The sequence below is a fragment of the Gekko japonicus genome, unplaced genomic scaffold (genome assembly GCF_001447785.1).
Source record: "Gekko japonicus isolate JY-2015 unplaced genomic scaffold, Gekko_japonicus_V1.1 scaffold278, whole genome shotgun sequence".
In the NCBI taxonomy this organism is placed as follows: Eukaryota; Metazoa; Chordata; class Lepidosauria; order Squamata; family Gekkonidae; genus Gekko; species Gekko japonicus.
In genome coordinates, this window is record NW_015169783.1 from 501,362 (window position 1) to 518,196 (window position 16,835).

At 46.6% G+C, this 16,835-nt stretch overlaps 1 protein-coding gene across 9 annotated transcripts in view; it reads left to right on the forward strand.

Moving 5' to 3' along the window:
* Nucleotides 1-16,835, forward strand: part of NEDD4L (neural precursor cell expressed, developmentally down-regulated 4-like, E3 ubiquitin protein ligase) — a 270,488-nt gene that overhangs the window by 237,752 nt on the left and 15,901 nt on the right. For all 9 annotated transcript variants that reach the window (XM_015416887.1, XM_015416886.1, XM_015416888.1 and 6 more), the window contains 2 exons: nucleotides 645-715; nucleotides 5,763-5,858. In XM_015416887.1, the coding sequence (XP_015272373.1) occupies nucleotides 645-715; nucleotides 5,763-5,858 (167 nt within the window). The remainder of the gene's footprint in view (nucleotides 1-644; nucleotides 716-5,762; nucleotides 5,859-16,835) is intronic.

Here is a 16,835-nt window from a genome sequence, read left to right on the forward strand (position 1 = left end):
TCCATATCTGCACCAAAAGAATTTAAAGAGAATATTTGAGACCAAACCCCAGTCCACTTTAGATTTGGGGTATTTTACAAACACACACTGCTCTAAGCTGTGTGACATGATACTGAAATCTGAATGATTTCTTTTGATACTGGAGAAGGAGGAAATGCTTAAACTCAGTTCTTTAGGAACAGCCTTGGGGAGAGGAAGGACGGAGACCCTAACAGAGGATGCGGATGCTGTGAAGGGTATGGGAGGACAGACCGGTTCAATTTCCAAGATGATAATACCGTTCACCAGAATGCTTCCTAAGGATTAGTACGAGTGTCTGTGTTTAATAGGCCTTGGCTTCACTTCAGGGCGTTAGCTCACTCAGCGGGTTGTTAATCCCTCCAAAATGCCCAGTGCCGCCTCCTATATTTTTGCTTGATTATATTATCCCCAACAACGGCAGCTGGCAACGACCTTTCTTGTGTTTTGTTCATCAGCTGGACATCGTTTTTTGTTTTTTTGTTTGTCTTGCCTCCTTCCACTGGTCACAGTTTTTCCCTCTGCTGTACGAACTTCCTAGATGTTTTTTTTGACACCACGCTTTTCCTCTTGGAGAGTAAACAAACATTTTCAACTGAACTGTTGTTCCTTGTGCTTACCTGCAGGTTTCTTCATTAGGCCTTTTTACAAGATGATGCTGGGAAAACCGATAACCCTGAAAGACATGGAGTCGGTGGTAAGTGAGCCCCGTGAAAGGCTTATCAGTGTGTGTGTGTGTGCGCGGGCGTGTGTTTCAATTACGCGTGTTTCTTCTCTGGGGAAATTAGTTAGTGCTGCGATTTCCAGGAAGCTTCTCAATCTCAGACCCCAGGCTAGCACCGGGAGATTTGGGACAATCATTAGATTCTTATTCTCCCTTTTTAATGTGCCCTGGCTCTTCTTTGTCGTTTTTTGCCTATTAGCATAGCCTTTCATGAATCCCCAAAGGCAATTAAAATTGCATTGGGGTGGGGAGGGGACAATAATTGCAATATTTGTGGTGCTTCTTCATTCTGAATTGTCCAACTGGCACTTTTTTCAAGCAGTATTATTCCTTCGACATTTCTCTCCTGCAGGGGGGAAAAAATAAGCAAGCTGAGTTTTGCTGAACAAACTTAAGACTGGGGTTTTTTTTAACCTTCAGGACCGTGTTTAACCTTCAGGGACGTACACGTACACTCTATAGACCAACATCTACCTGTGATCCCCAGCCTGAAGGAAGTCCTCCCAGCCTCGACCAGGGCCAGAGCTTTTTCAGCTCTGTTCATCACCTCGTGGAACAGTCTCCCGAGTGAGATCCGGGCCCTGCGGGACCTAATGTAGTTCCGCAGGGCCTATAAAATGGAGATGTTCCACTAGGCCTATGATTGAGGCAGCAGGCACCTAGATTGTATTGTCTTCCCCTGCTCTGGTTTGCTTTTGCTTGCATTATTCCATCTGCATTGTTCTATCTGGCACTAACCTCATTTGCCCGCCCCCTCTCAGATTAGTTACATCTACCTGTACGCACACAGGGAGCCCTGGAGTAGAGGTATTATTGGCGCCATTGATAGTGGATTATCAGTCGTGTAAATTGTGATGTTGATTTTAAATTGTATTATGCTTCTTTTGTGCTCATGCTGTTGTAACCCGTCCTGAGCCTGCTCACAGGGGAGGGTGCGCTAAAAGCCCAGTAAAATAAAATTAAAAATAATGTAATTAATTGCCCATATCCACCTCAAGGGAGTGGCATGCACATTTAGGCCTGTGCGTGCTTATTTATTTCATTTACATTCTACCTTTCTTCCATCATGAAACCCAAGAGGGCATACATAGGACTCCCAGGAGGTCTTACGTCTGCGCATTGACCTTTAGCTTCAACAAGGTTGCATTGCAAGCCCTTTGGCCATCTTCGGTGTCCTGTATGTTCATATGCTCATCTTCGTAAGATGCAAACTTTAACAACATATTGCTTTGAATGGGTTGCTGTTACTTCATCAGTCGCTGGACTAGGCCTCAGCCGTTATGGGAGCCATCTGACAAAGCAGAATTCCAGAGGGATGGGAAAAGCACAACTGAAGCTGGTGTCTGTGTGTCTAGGACCAGCGTGATAATCAACAATGTTTCAATGGCTTGCGGGGAAACGACTGTAGTAACAGATAGCCATAACGCGTGGAGGCCACCCGTCATAATATTGCCACTGTGTTCTAGAACAGCATAACCCACATGCATTTAAATTCACGTTCCTGTTCTTGTAGGGGGAAATTGCCCACATCAAGAATTCTGTGCATTGTATGTCAGTCAATTGATAGCATCCTTACAAAATGGATGTAGTTCGATGAAATCAGTAAGGTACACAGTTACTGATTTTGCACTGTCAGCAATGTGTGGCTGTGAAACTTCCACCTTTTATCAGGATAGCTTGCCAGCTACACGTACACGTACACTCTATAGACCAACCAGCTAGAATGCATAGCTGTCTAACTAGCATGGTATTGGCTAATGTTCGGTGAGAACACCTTTCCAAACTGTCAAGGAAGTAGGTATGCCAGCCACCATGTGGAAACTTCAGATTACAGAGATCAGTTCCCTTGGAGAAAGAGGATACTTTGGAGGGTGGAATCTATAGCATTGTGCCCCACCAAGGTCCCTGTCGTCCCCAGGCTCCATCCTGAAATCTCCAGGAGTTTCCCAACCTGGATCTGGCAACCCTACCCCCCCATCCCCCATCAGTAGCTGCGGGGGGGGGGGAGGACACATGGCAATCACACGAGGAAGGAGTTCTTCCCAATCTTGTTAACTGGAAATGCCAGGGATTGAAATCCAAGTTTTCTGTGGCCAGGAAAGTTCTGTGTCTATATCAGAGTCCTCCTACCCTGTGGACATTAATGGATTCAGTCAGATATGTGCAGGACTGGGATTAATGTACATCAGTATTTTTATTCTGGCCATGTTAATTAGCGTACAGTTTAAGCCTTGCTCGTGTGGATTTTGACTTTTAAAAATTACACAATATGGCTAACGAAAGTGTGCACACTTTTTAAAAAATCCATAAGTGTCATAGGGTGACCACATATAACATCTTCACATCGTGTCAGCTGATCTCCTTATCACGAGTGACATTGCCCATTGATAACTCTTGATTAAAAAAAGCAACAACACCACTTTCTGTGCCAGTTGACATGTGACAGAAGCTTCAATCTACTGTACTGTGATAGATATTTGAAAAACCTGCCCCCCCAACCCCAGTGATCAGTAACCAAGCATTCCTCTTTGCCTGTCTATGAGAGATGTTGAAAATAACTGTATGCCAAGAACCACTGAGCCAAATGAAATTAAATGGAGTAAGACTGCATTGATATGCTGATGGCACTCAACTAAGGAGCTTTAATTAAGCCTCCAGATGTGGCTTCCTCCATCTGGAATCAGTGCCTCGGTGTGGGACTCAAATGGATGAGAGGGAACGGGCTAAAATGGAATCCAGACAAAACAAAGGTGATGCAGCTGGAGAAGGCTGATATTCTGGAAGGGACTGTCGTGGGTTTGGATGGGGTCTGGTTGACTGTTTCATGGATGGAAGAGCTTGGAGCCCAGCTTTACTCTTAGACAAGCGGCTGGGAGCAAGTCTCTTGGAATGCTTTATTTCATCTACCTTGAATCCCTACACTTCCTCTTTTCTAGACCCATAGTGCAATCCTAAGCAGAATCACACCCTTCTAAGCCCATTGATTTCATTGTGATCTATGGGGTAGGATAGGGCCTACCTCGAAAACAAGCTCAGTTGGTACAGAATGCAGCCACGTGCCCATCACTTGATGGGTGGCTCGTGGTTATTATACTTATTAGATATATTACGCCTGTTTTAAAACAAACTTCAGTGGCTTCCAGCTTGCTTCTGGGCTCAGTTCACATTGCTGGTTCTTACCTATGTAGCTCTTTCCAATTTGGCATCCACATGACTTGAAGAGCCTGTTTGAGCCAACTCACCAAATCAAGCCCGCTCTTCAGGCTTTGCTTACTGTGTCCCATTTTTCCCAAGTGCCAATATCTAAGGCCAAGGGGGGAATGTGCCTTTTTAATAGCTGCTTCAGGGTTATAGAATGGGCTGCCAAAGGGCATGCAAAATGTTCATTTGTTGCTAGCATTTTGCACAGCTTGCAGACTGCCATTTTCCCCCCATAGTGCCTTCTCCACTTGCTCATTCTCTTCTTCATGCTTGTCCCCGCTTGCTCATCTCCTCTTTCTGGCAAGGGCTGGGGCAGCAGGTAGGAAACAGAAGTCATGTCCTTTCAGTCACTGCTTCTTATTTCTCTCTTTGACTTGCACATCTACTGGGCAAGCGAAGCAAAAGCAGCCGTGCCGTGCCCTCCTTCTCCCTCTCTTCCCAGCCTTCCTGCCCTGGCAAGGGCCACAGCTGTGGAAGAAAGGCGAAAGCTGTGCAGCCTCTTCCTCATTCCAGCCACTGCCACTCCCTTTTTGTTCTGCAACAGCAATCCAAATCCTTTCTTTCCACCTTCTGACCTAGGGTTGCCAAGTCCATCTTCCACCCCCAGCGGGGGACTTTGGGGGCTTTCCTGGAGGGGGCGGGGCATCCCTGACGTGATGACGTCACGTTGGAGACGTCCGCCGGGGCCCCCCACCCGCCCGCATGCCAGATCTCCAGAAACGGCAGTTCCCTGCACTTAAAGGAGCCGGCGTTTTCCTTTTAAGTGCAGGAGCCGGCGTTTCCCCTTTAAGAGCAGCCGCGTTTCCTTTTTAAGTGCACGAAGCTGGCATTTCCCTGCAAGCCTGATCTCAAGTGGAGATCGGGCTTGGGAGGAAACACGGGTTCCACACACTTAAAGGGAGAGATAGGGGTGGCTGTGGATGTTGGGGGTGGGGCTTCCCCCACCGGCCACCTGGCCGGCGGCAGGTAGAACCCCCCCCCAATAAAAGCGGGGGACCCCTGGCAAACCGGGGGGGTTGGCAACCCTATTCCGACCCCACTTGTCGGCCCTCTTTACTGCCCATCCAGGTTTTTCTCTTTTTGTCGGCCTCTAGTACCTGCAGTGGCTCAGAGGTTAAGACGCTGAGTTGCAGACCGGAAGGTCGGTAGTTCAGCAGTTCAAGACCCGAGTCTCTGGCCCCAGCTCCTGCCAACCTAGCAGTTCAAAAGCAAGAAATTGCAAGTAGATAAATAGGTACCACTTCAGTGGGAAGGTAACAGCGTTCCATGTGCCTCGGCATCTAGTCGTGCCGGCCAAATGATCATGGAAATGTCCTCAGACAGCACTGGCTCTTCTGCTTGGAAACGGAGATGAGCACTGCACCCTAGAGACGGATTTGATTGGTTTTCTAGGAAGGGAAACCTTTACCTTTAGTACCTCTGCCCACCATTGCTTCCTGAGAACTGTTTCCTTTTATCAGCCCCTGCTCAGACAATCTTAACTCATTTGGGGGGTTTTATACCCTCATTGCCATTTTCCCTGTTTTTAAACAATTTTCTGGGAGGATCCTCCAAGTTTACAGAACAACCTCTTTCCTCTCTACATAGTCCCAATCCACAGATTTAAATAACCGCAGATGGTGCCTTGTTGAGAATTAGACATATCGATTAATTGCCGGTTGCTTTCTTGGGCGTATAGAGTGATTGTCTTTTATCAGCTTTTATCTGTGATTGGCTACGATCTCCCTCAAGCTTTGGATAATAATGCTGGATGTAATGTTTTGTTATGAATATTGTACTTTTGAAAAATGATTAACTGGAAGCAATGCTTTTACTGCAGGACAGTGAATATTACAACTCCTTGAAATGGATCTTGGAAAATGACCCTACTGAGCTGGATCTCATGTTCTGCATAGATGAAGAAAACTTTGGACAGGTATGTAGGAGTTATGCCAAAAGGCAGCTGGCAGAGTTCTAAGGCCTACATTGTGTCTACAACAACAGATTTTAAACCGTTTTGATCTATTCCAGTCATATATCAGCTGGCATACCAAGCCTTGGGACCAGCTCCTGAGGCTTTATTTGAGTAACAGTATTTTAGCTGGATGTGTGATTATATATACGTTACACAACAGCAAAGAAGTTTCCTGTAATACCCCGGTTCAGAACAGGTTTTTTAAAAAGAATGTTCTACTTTTTATTATTTAACAACAGGAAATAATACCGATGTCCGATTTTGTGCTGGAAACCATTATTCCGAAACACCACAAATAAAGTCCCGAAAGTGATTTTCTATCAGTTGAGTCTCCTAGGCTCGTACATAATGGACTCAGTTTTATTGAGAGCCGAGTCTCACATTCCATGAAAACATTAATTTTTCTATTCTCAAGAGCAAATGAAAAATCTTCATAATTTTCTTTGCCACTAATGAATTTTCAGACAGAGCTTTCACACCTTCACCTCTCAAAACACTGCACTCAGGGGTCCAGTACGCCCCCGGGAACAGGACCGGGCATGGGGGGGGGGAGGCTGCAGTGGAGGGCCAGGAATTGGCAGAAATCGCCCCACCCACTCCACCAGCAGAAATTCTCTTCCAACAACAGGAAAGGATTGCATAGAGCTCCTTATTAGTTCTACTCTATCCACAAAGGTTGTTTTAGAGGGCAGCCATGTCAGTCTGCAGTAGGACAGCTAAATTCTAGCCCAGTAGCACCTCAAAGTCCAACAAAATTTTCAGGATATGAGCTTTCGAGAGTCAAAGCTTCCTTCACCAGATCTTGAAAGCTCATACCCTGAAAATCTTGTTGGTCTCTGAGGTGCTATTGGACGCAAATCTAGCCATTTTATCTACAATATCCATTAAGTAAGACAAAGCGGTTCTGCGGGTATCCACATAACCACTCAGTCTTTCTGTATTCCTTAAAACTAACGAATATATGTTTTCAGTAGAAATAGGCATATCCTGTGTGACTTTCTAGTTGATTCATGAAACTCCGTTATACTGAGATGAACTAAGCTTGTGAGCATCCCACATTAGGGGAGAGGGGCAGGGAATCGCCATACAGATGTCGTGCCCGACTGTCTGTTGCAGCGACCTGACCATTGCCCACCCAGCAGCAATCACTTGATATGCCCCAGGCTAACACCTATTGCTTCTCCTCTGCACCCTGCTTGCTTCCCTTTGCACTGAGTAAAAAAGGGGGGGGCTTTGTGCAAAGCACCATGTGATCTTAAGGAAGTAATTTATTGGTCAAATCCTCCTTTAGTGAGAGGTTTGAAGATACACCTTAGATTGGACCCAAAAGAAACTCCCTGATTCAGAGAGACCCTTTGACAAAGGCTTGCTCCTTTCTGCCCCATACATCATTTTCTGTCGTTCTGTGGCACACTGTTTTGCCGAGCTCAGGGCCTGCCGTGGGAAAGGTTACTCGTGTCCAAGGAGAGAGATGCCTGCACTCTTGTAAATTGTTTCAGGTGACTGTGGCTGTTTTACGAGTATATGGATATGGTTGTAGTTGGCTGTGGGCATTTTGCCAGGATATTTTGTTTTACTAGGAATCTTTGCCATTAGACTCAAATGTCGTCTATTATCCATTAGCTAATATAGCTTTGTTTGACTAGGAGTCTTCGCTGTTAGATTCAAATATTAAAGGTAAAGGTTCCCTTGCTTGAAAGCCAGTCGAATCCGACTCTAGGGTTGCGGTGTTCATCTCCGTTTCAAAGCCGAAGAGCCAGCACTGTCCGAAGACATTTCCGTGGTCATGTGGCCGGCATGACTAAACACCAAGGCGCACGGAACGCTGTTACCTTCCCACCGAAGTGGTCCCTATTTATCTACTTGCAATTTCTTGCTTTCGAACTGCTAGGTTGGCAGGAGCTGGAACTAGAGACAGGCACACTCGGGTCCCGAACTGCTGAACTACTGACCTTCCACAGCCTGCAGTTCAGCGTCTTAACCACTTGAGCCACCGCAGCTCTAGAGTCAAATATTGCCATCACCGAAATGTTATACCCATATTTTGTAACCGGCTTCCTGATTGGCTGCGCAGTCCTCCTACCGTGCTCCTAATCCACCTTGAATCCCAGTAAGAAAGTTAGACTGTAAATGGAAATAAATTAAACAGTGGAAAGACAGAACACTCCTTTAATATTAAGGTTGTGATTTTACTTGCCCTGACCTGGCTGAACCAGACTAGCCCAGTCTCAGAAGCTACACAGGATTATCCCTGGTCGAGGGTCACTGTGCAGAGGTAGGCGATGGCAGACCACTTCTGCTTCTCTCTTGCCTCAAAAACCCCACCTGGGGTCACCATAAGTTGACTTAATGGCACATTCCACCACCAATTTTACTTGGATGGGAGATCGGGGTTTGGGGAATACATTTTAGAGGGTGCTTCTGCCACCAACACTACCATTTTGCCCTCACCCTGCTTCTGCCTGCCCATATTTGACCTGCACAGCTTGCTGCACTGTTTGAGGATGCCTGTAGGACTAGCAAGGAAGGGTGTTAGCTGCTTCAGCGGCTGGGCATGAGAGCCCCGGGGCCCATTGAGCCACCACTGGTTTATAGGATTCAGACAGAAACCACGGGCAGAAAGCACATGCACTTTTCAACGCCACATTTGCAAATGAGCTTGATAGACCTCAGACCAGTGTAAAAAGCTCAGCATAGATGTTCCCACAGACCAGTCGAGATTCTCAGAAAAAAAGTTTTCAAGGCCTAGTAGCCAGAACGATTGCTTGTTGCTAACAGCTACAGTAAAACTATTGGTAGGTCTGGAAAAGAGGCTATTGTGCAGTTCCTGTAAGGGAAACAAGAGTTGTGAGTGATGGGGGTGAATATGCGCTCAGCTTTAATCATGGGGGTCACAAAAGGTAAAAGAATCCGCCCAAATTCCAGTGTGCTTGGTACCTGCTGTAGCATCTCTTATCTGCTTCTGCTTTTGGTGCCTTTGTTCTGTAGATAACTAACGTTTCCAGAGCTTTCAAGAGGGCTGCGTTTCTTTCAAAGGATTCAGAGAACTAACTGCAGCAGTCTTAATAAACGGGGCCACGGGCACTTCTCTGAGGATTCTTTTAGCTCTGCAATAGATCTGTTAGATTCAGTGGAGACACAGATATTGAAAAGGGCACTTGAATACCCCAGTCCCTAGTGGGAGAACAACATCTAGACCTGACTTATTCTGTGCACAGTGATGGCACCTGAAGACACATGAAGACATGTGGCCGTATACTGATCAGACCATCGGTCCTTCAAAGTCAGTATTGTCTACTCAGACTGGCAGCGGCTCTCCAGGGTCTCAGGCTGAGTCTTTCACATCACCTTCAGCCTGATACGTTCAACTCGAGATGCCGGGGATTGAACCTGGGACCTTCTGCATGCAAAGAAGAGTCTCCTCCACTAAGCCACAGCCTCAGAACATTGGGCTAAATCCAGTCATCTTATTTGCTCAGCCTTCCCTGATTCTCCTTCTTATTACAGCCCGCATCCCAAATAACTTACGTCCGTGCTGGTCCTATGATCTACAGGATAGCCATTTTGGGTGTTCAAGAGGTTCTCTCGTCCCTTTGTCACCAGTGGAAATGCTGTTTGGCATCTAACCCATTGTGTTCTACCATGCTGTAGCTTATCTTATCTCTAGGCCAGTGGTGGCGAACCTATGGCACGGGTGCAAGAGGCGGCACTCAGAGCCCTCTCTGTGGGCACGCGTGCCATCGCCCCAGCCAGGCCCAGACCATCATTAAAGTGTCGAATTCTCTGCCAAATAATGTTAAGTAAATGAAAGCATTTGGGATTGCTTTCCTTACTTTGTTTGGATCCTCTTAAGTTAATGCATGAGTTGTTTTTTCTGAAGTAAAACCTCAGTATTCAGGTTAAATTGCCGTGTTGGCACTTTGTGATAAATAAGTGGGTTTGGGGTCACAGTTTGGGCACTCGGTCTCTAAAAGGTTCGCCATCGCTGCTCTAGGTCCTAGCTGCAGGGCTGAGCTGTAGGATTAATTGGACTATGAGGCCCCTGGTGTAAACGATGAAAATACACCGTTTATTTTAAGTAGGCTGCCGTGCTAGTTTTTGCCTTGACCTGAATGCCCCAGGCTGCCCTGATCTTGTCGGATCCCGGAAGCTAAGAAGGGCCAGCCCCGATTAGCATTTGGATGGGAGACCAGCAAGGAAGTCCAGGCTTGCTACGCAGAGGCAAGCCATGGCAAGCCACTTCCGTTTATCTGCCCCGACCTGTATGGCCCAGGCTAGCCTGGTCTCGTCAGATCTCAGAAACTCAGCTGGGTCAGCCCTGGTCAGTACTCAGAGGGGAGACCGCCAAGGAAGTCCAGATTTCCTGGACAGAGGCAGACAATGGAATGGCCAGCCACCCCTGTTCATTTCTCACCTTGAGAAGCCTACGGGACCGCCCTAAGTCAGCTGTGACTTGAGAGCACTGTCCACCACCATGCTGGCTTCAAGTGGCTTAGTTTGAGCTTTCCCCCATAATGGTTCGGAAAACCGGCAAATTCAAAATGCGCGCATTGTGTGGAGCGTGGCTTCGTCTTCCTAGAATTTTGTTTTTAATTGGGGTGGAGATTTTATACATTTAGAATCATGGCAGAAGTGCTATTTAGGATTCCGAAGACTAACAGAGCTCTCAGGGTTCGGGGGGGTTGCAAGGTTGCAGATGTACCACTAGATCCCGGATAAATGCATTGTTGCAGCAGTGCACCATATAGCACATTTATTTAAGAAAAGGCCTTTTAGCTGTAAAACCGATTGCTTAGTAGGACTGCCAATCGCTTGCTTAGGGTCCATAACCTGTGGTTGCATGATAGAGGATCTGCTGAAATTTCCCACCAAAAGTGGGGGAGAGACTGTAACACATAAACATGAAGACGGTTTATAAATGCCATCTGCTCCTCTCCTTCCTCATTACTTGCTGTTTTCCCCATACCTTCTGTCTGATTTATTTGGCCCCAAATTCCTGTGGGGCTCTGGGAAGATGGGAAGACTCGGAGAATTCGTCCTCACTTCCCCTGCACAGCAGGCTTTTCTCTTCTGCTTTGTAGAATGGTATTTCAAGAGGCTGGTTTGTGTATCTTCAGAACTGTTGTGCTGTTGTGTATCTTCAGAACATATCTCTGTGGCTTCCGTGTAGGCACAGCTTTGCTTGGTTAATTGTCATGGAACTCTTGCACATTAGATCTGGCTTTTTTTCCTCCAGTTTGCAGCTCCTGCCTTCATCTTCTTTAACCCACTTGCTCTTAAGCATCCCTTATATTCCTGCAGTGACATTAAAAAATGAGCTAGGAGCAAGCAGCACATGGCATTTTTCTCTGTTTTATTCTGAGCTTTGTGCCATGTGGGGTTCTTTCTCCTCCTAGCAGAATATGTTCTGGTAGCAAGTGTTCATAGAGGCAGTACGCTTCACTCAATTCATATGGGGATTTTTTTTCCATTTGGATTTTTTTTTTTTTTAGAAACCAGTCCATATGTTACTAACTCTTAATATATTTAGAATCAGAGTTGGAAGGAACCTCCAGTGTCATCAAGTCCAACCCCCTGCACAATGCAGGAAATTCACAAATACCTCCCCCAGGCCTTTCCCATTCTTAAGGCAGCTAATCTAGTGACAAACTTGTGACTCTGGACCAATGCTCCCTCTAAGCTGTGGAGTCTTGTGAGCAAAAGTTCTACTTGGTGAGCTGCTGGCATTAAAGTTGTGAGCGAGCGATTTGGCTACTGCATAAATTCGTTTGCTCTGGAGCCCTCCTTCCTGAGCTAAGACAAAAATGTGTGAGCCAGAGGCTAAAAAACTGTGAGCTGCTCACACTAACTCAGCTTAGAGGGAACATTGTTGATCACTGACTTGCCTTTTATTTGCCAAAGCCTGTGCTCCCTTTTATTTACCTCACTCAGACTAGCCTTCCACCGCTTAAAGGAATCCTTCTTACCTTTTACTGCTTCCGTTACTTTGTTTGTTAACCATGCAGGCCTTTTTTATACCTATTTGTACCTTTCCTTTTTTTTTTGGGTAAAAAGATTTTTATTTTCCATTATTCTCACCTTTTACCTCTTTTTATCAATCGGTTATATATTCCATTTTCCCTCCCTTCCCCAAAAGGCTTCCCGCAATGCATTTCCCTCATGTCCCACATAGGTAGATAGAATTAAGATAACATCATATAGTTAATATTGTTCTAGACAAAGTAAATTTTGTTTCACGTCCCAGTTCTTTTCCAGATATATTTTGAAGTCTTTCCATTCTTCATAGAATTCTTGGTCTTCTTCATTGTTCAACTTTCTGGTTATTTTATCCATTTCAGCCATGAACAGAACTTTTTGTATCCACTCCTCCAGATCTGGTATTTTTTCTTGTTTCCAGTATTGGGCGTATATCATTCTTGCTGTTGTTATCGGATACCAGAACAGAGTCCTTTTTGTTATATTTAGTTCTTCCATTTTTAACCCTAAGAGCAGAATTTCAGGTGTCTTCTTAAAAGAACATTTTAGAATCTTTTGCATTTCACTGTGGATTTTGTTCCAAAAGTCTTTAGCTTTATCGCATGTCCACCACATGTGATAAAATGAACTATTTGTACCTTTCCTAACCTGTGACATACATTTGATCTGAGCTTCTGGGATTGTAGTTTTAAATAGTCTCCAAGCTTCCTGAAGGGATTGGACCCTCATCACCTTCCCTTTCATTTTCTTCTTCACGAGCCTCCTCATTTGAGAGAAGTTACCCCTTCTAAAGTTAAATGTGGTAGTGTTGGTCTTTTGGGGCAACTCCCTATTTACATAAATGTTAAACTTAATAGTGTTATGGTCACTGTTCCCAACTGGTGCTATCACATTTACATCTCTCACCAGGTTTTGGGCGTTACTTAAGACCAGCATCGCCTTCCCCCTGGTAGGTTCAGTGGTCATCTGCTCCATGGTACAGTCATCGAGAGTATCTAGAAACCCAGTCTCTCTCTCCTGACGTGAACACATATTGACCCAATCAATGTGTGGGTAGTTAAAATCGCTCATTTCGACACAGTTATTTCATCTAGCTGCTAAGCTGGGTCAGCCCTGGTTTGTACTTGGATGGGGGACCACCAAGGAAGACCAGGGCTGCTATGCAAAGGAAGGCAGTAGTAAACCACCTGTTCATCTCTTGGCACGAAAACCCCATGAAAGGGTCACTGTAAATTAGTGGTGACTTGATGGCTCATTTTACCTTATCAGTACTTTGCTGACATAACAGTTCTAGGGAAGCCCATTTCTTGCACCCTCCAGTTGTAATAATTTGGGGGTCACCATTCTTTCAGTCATTCAGAGGTGGGCAAAATACAACCTGGGGTGAGGCCACTCTGGCCTATAAGGGCCTTTCCTCAGTCTGCTTAGCAAGCTGTTGGAAGCATCAGCTAGTGGGCTGATTTCCCCACCTCCCAATTTTTTTTTTAAGTTGAAGGACAAAGTGTCAATAAGAGCCACTGAAAGCACCAGTGTGAGAGAGAGGTTCGTATCTGGGTCTCCATCTACATTTGAGGAGAGATCCAAATGCCGGTGCAAGAGAAAGGCTGAAGTGTGAGGACGGCTGTCCAACTTGGAGCCCTCAAAAGTGGACAGAAACCCAGATTTGTCCCTGGGGGCGAAAACTTCGCCCACCCCCTAACCTCCTTCCTCTTCTTCACATTGGTTTGAGTTTGTATTCCAGCCTGAAATCACATTCAGATCTCCAGTTCTGGATCTCCAGTTTTGGATTTTCCTCCATCTCATAAGAAATGGGTCACCATCACCTTAAGATTCAAGTCCAGTAGCACCTTAGAGACCAGCAAGATCTGTGGGGTATAACCTTTTGAGAGTCAACGCTCCCTTTGTCGGATGAGGGGGCTTAGACTCTCGAAAGCTTCTACCCTGAGAATCTTGTTGATCTTCGACGTGGTCTCTGGGCTTCACACCATGGGATCTAGTGCGCACGCGCTGGATCGATCGGCATAGTAGCAAGCTCTTTAACGGATTTTCACGCCCAGACCTCAGTCATGCGCAGGAACCCCACCACGCATGCCCAGAGGGGAGGGCGCTGACATCCCGCCAGTTCCTTTCTTACCGCCGTGTTGGAAAGACCTTTTCTCCATCGGTCTGATCGGTTCGCTATTTTTGGCTATTTGCCTCACGGCTCTTTGGATTTCTCCTTGCTTCTCTACCTTTTTCGTTTTACTTCTTTGTTACCAACAAAAAAAAAATTTAAAAAGAGAGAGAGAGAGACTTTATTTTTCCTGAGGGGGGAAATTCCGTTTACCTCAGCTTAGCCTTCAGGCTCAACCCCCCCTCTCCCCCTTCTTTCTCCACCATTTTCTTTTTCTATGGAGAAAAAGTGGGACTTTTTTAACAGGTGTCAACATTGCGGTAGTAAACTTGCACCCCCTGACCGCCACACCCTCTGTATTTTTTGTTTGGGAGAGTCTCACAGACCTGACTCTTGCCAGCACTGTGCAAGATTTTCAAACCAAACCCGAAAAAACTGAGCTGCGCGCCTCAAAGTGGCACTCCTTGAATCAGCTCTAAATCCTTCCACAATGATGGACTCCGAGAGACCTTCAGCCTCGACAGCTCTGGTATCGAGGCCTGCCTCTGACATCGTTCAACCGACGCCGAAGCCTCCGGCATCGAAGGCACAATCCTCCGCCTCAACACTGGTGAAGAAGAGGCCCAAGGCAAGTAAGGATAAGTCTGCAAAAAAGGGTTCCTCTAAGCCCCTCAAAGCGGCGAAGAAGGTGAAAGTAGCGGTGTCCACACTGGGTGATGCCCCTATAGTGCCCCCCGCTCCATCGATATCGGAGACGTATGCCCCTCCACCGATATCTACAATTCAAATTTTGGACTCTCCTATTCAACAACTGGAACGTCCCTACTCCGACATCGAGAATGTGGAGCTCCTAAGTCACCCCACGGGTGCAGAGCTTTCCCTCTCCATTGTCAACATCGAGGGTTTCGGAAGGTCCCAACGTCAATACAGGTTGGAATTGACACATTCCTTCTAACGCACAGCGTCAACCTCCACGTCTGCGTACCGATACTGTCAATATCGATGAGCGAGTTTTTAGAGACCGTTCACAAAGACGGCACATTTCTTTGTCTCTGAGACGTGATCGGTCCAGACGTCGATTCACCAGAGTCTTTATCCCCCACCACCACCGATGTCGTGGGATCAATGCCAACTGAGATACCTCTACAGCAATTATCCACCATCCATGCCCTGGATGACTCCTGCGGGCTATTCCGACTGGGTTTGCTATTCGACCTACTCTGCTCACAGATCAAGGTCACCCTATAAATCGAGACCTTCAGCATCTCTGTCTCGACCTCCGGCTGAAGATCCTTCCCACCATCAAACAGAACCTCTGGGTCCTCCCACCCCCCAAGTCGTTCCACCAAAAGTTTTAACTAGTCAACCGGAAGTTACTCCAGTACAAATACCAGAACAGGGCTGCTCTGACTCTGGAGACGATGAATCTGACTCAGAGGCTTCGGAGATCCAAACCTCCCCTGACCACAAGTCCCCTAACCAAGCTGTCACGGAGGACCTCCCTATATCGCCATCCAACAATCTCACTTCTTATGCAGACCTTGTCAAATGAATGGCCCATTCTCTAGACCTCTCTGTCGTACAACAACAGCCACAGGTCACTGATCCTGTTTTTGATATTGTGCAACTGGATACCTCCACTACCATTGCACTCCCCATGTCTGCAGTCCTCTTGCAAGCTATCAAGACCCCATGAGAAAAGCCGTCTTCAGCCCCAGTGTCGACGAGACGTCTGGACCACATGTACCTCTACTTCTGAGAGTAGTCCGCAAAATAGTCAGAGACGGCGCGGACTGCATATTGATAACCCCATGGTGGCCGAGGCAACCATGGTTTTCGACAGTCCTCGAATTATCAACAGGAATATACCATCAATTCCCTCCGGCTCAGGACCTCCTCTTCCTGTCCAACTCCCCTCTCCTACATCACGACATACCACAATTGAAATTGACAGCGTGGAGAATAACATCAACGGTTTTTCCACCCGCGTAGCGAACGTTCTATTGAACGCCAGAAAACCTACTACGTGGAAGTCCTACAATTATAAATGGCAAATGTTCTGTTCCTCCCTAGGTGATGGCGCCCCTCGAGCCGCCTCTGTGGGTCTCGACAAAGTTTTCCAATTCCTCCTGTCCCTCGCTGACTCGGGACTTTCCCATTCATCCTTAAGAGTTTATTTGGCCGCCCTTTCGGCACGCTGTTTTCCCATCCACTTTCGAAACGTTTTTTAAAAGGTTTATTGCATATATACCCTTCTGTTAAAACTCCTGTCGTTCCCTAGGACCTTCCTCTAGTTCTCCGCCCCCTCACAAGGAAGCCCTTTGAGCCGCTCGCAACCTGTGACCTCAAACTTCTAGCGCGGAAAATGGCCTTTTTAGTTGCTGTCACCTTGGCTAGACGAGTGGGAGAAATATTGGCTTTCCGCCACGATACACCTTACCTGTCATTTTTGCCAGACAGAGTCCGCCTCGTACCGGACATCTCCTTCCTGCCGAAGGTGGTGTCAGAGTTCTACCTGCAGGCTGAGGTCTTCCTCCCAGACTTCTTGCCAAACCCTACATCAGCGGAGGATAGATTACTACACACTCTAGATGTCAAGCGGGCTCTTTTGTTCTATCTGTAAAGAACACATCCAACCAGACGAGACCCGCAGCTTTTCGTCTCGTATGCTTCGGCACGGCTAGGCAGTCGCATCACAGCTCACCACCTGTCTAAGTGGATTGTAGGTCTCATCCAACTCTGTTACCTACTCGCCAAACAGCCATTGCCTGGTCCTATCAGGGCTCATTCCACTAGGGCTGTCGCGACTTCCACTGCCTTCTTCTAGGGAGTGCCACTGCCGGACATTT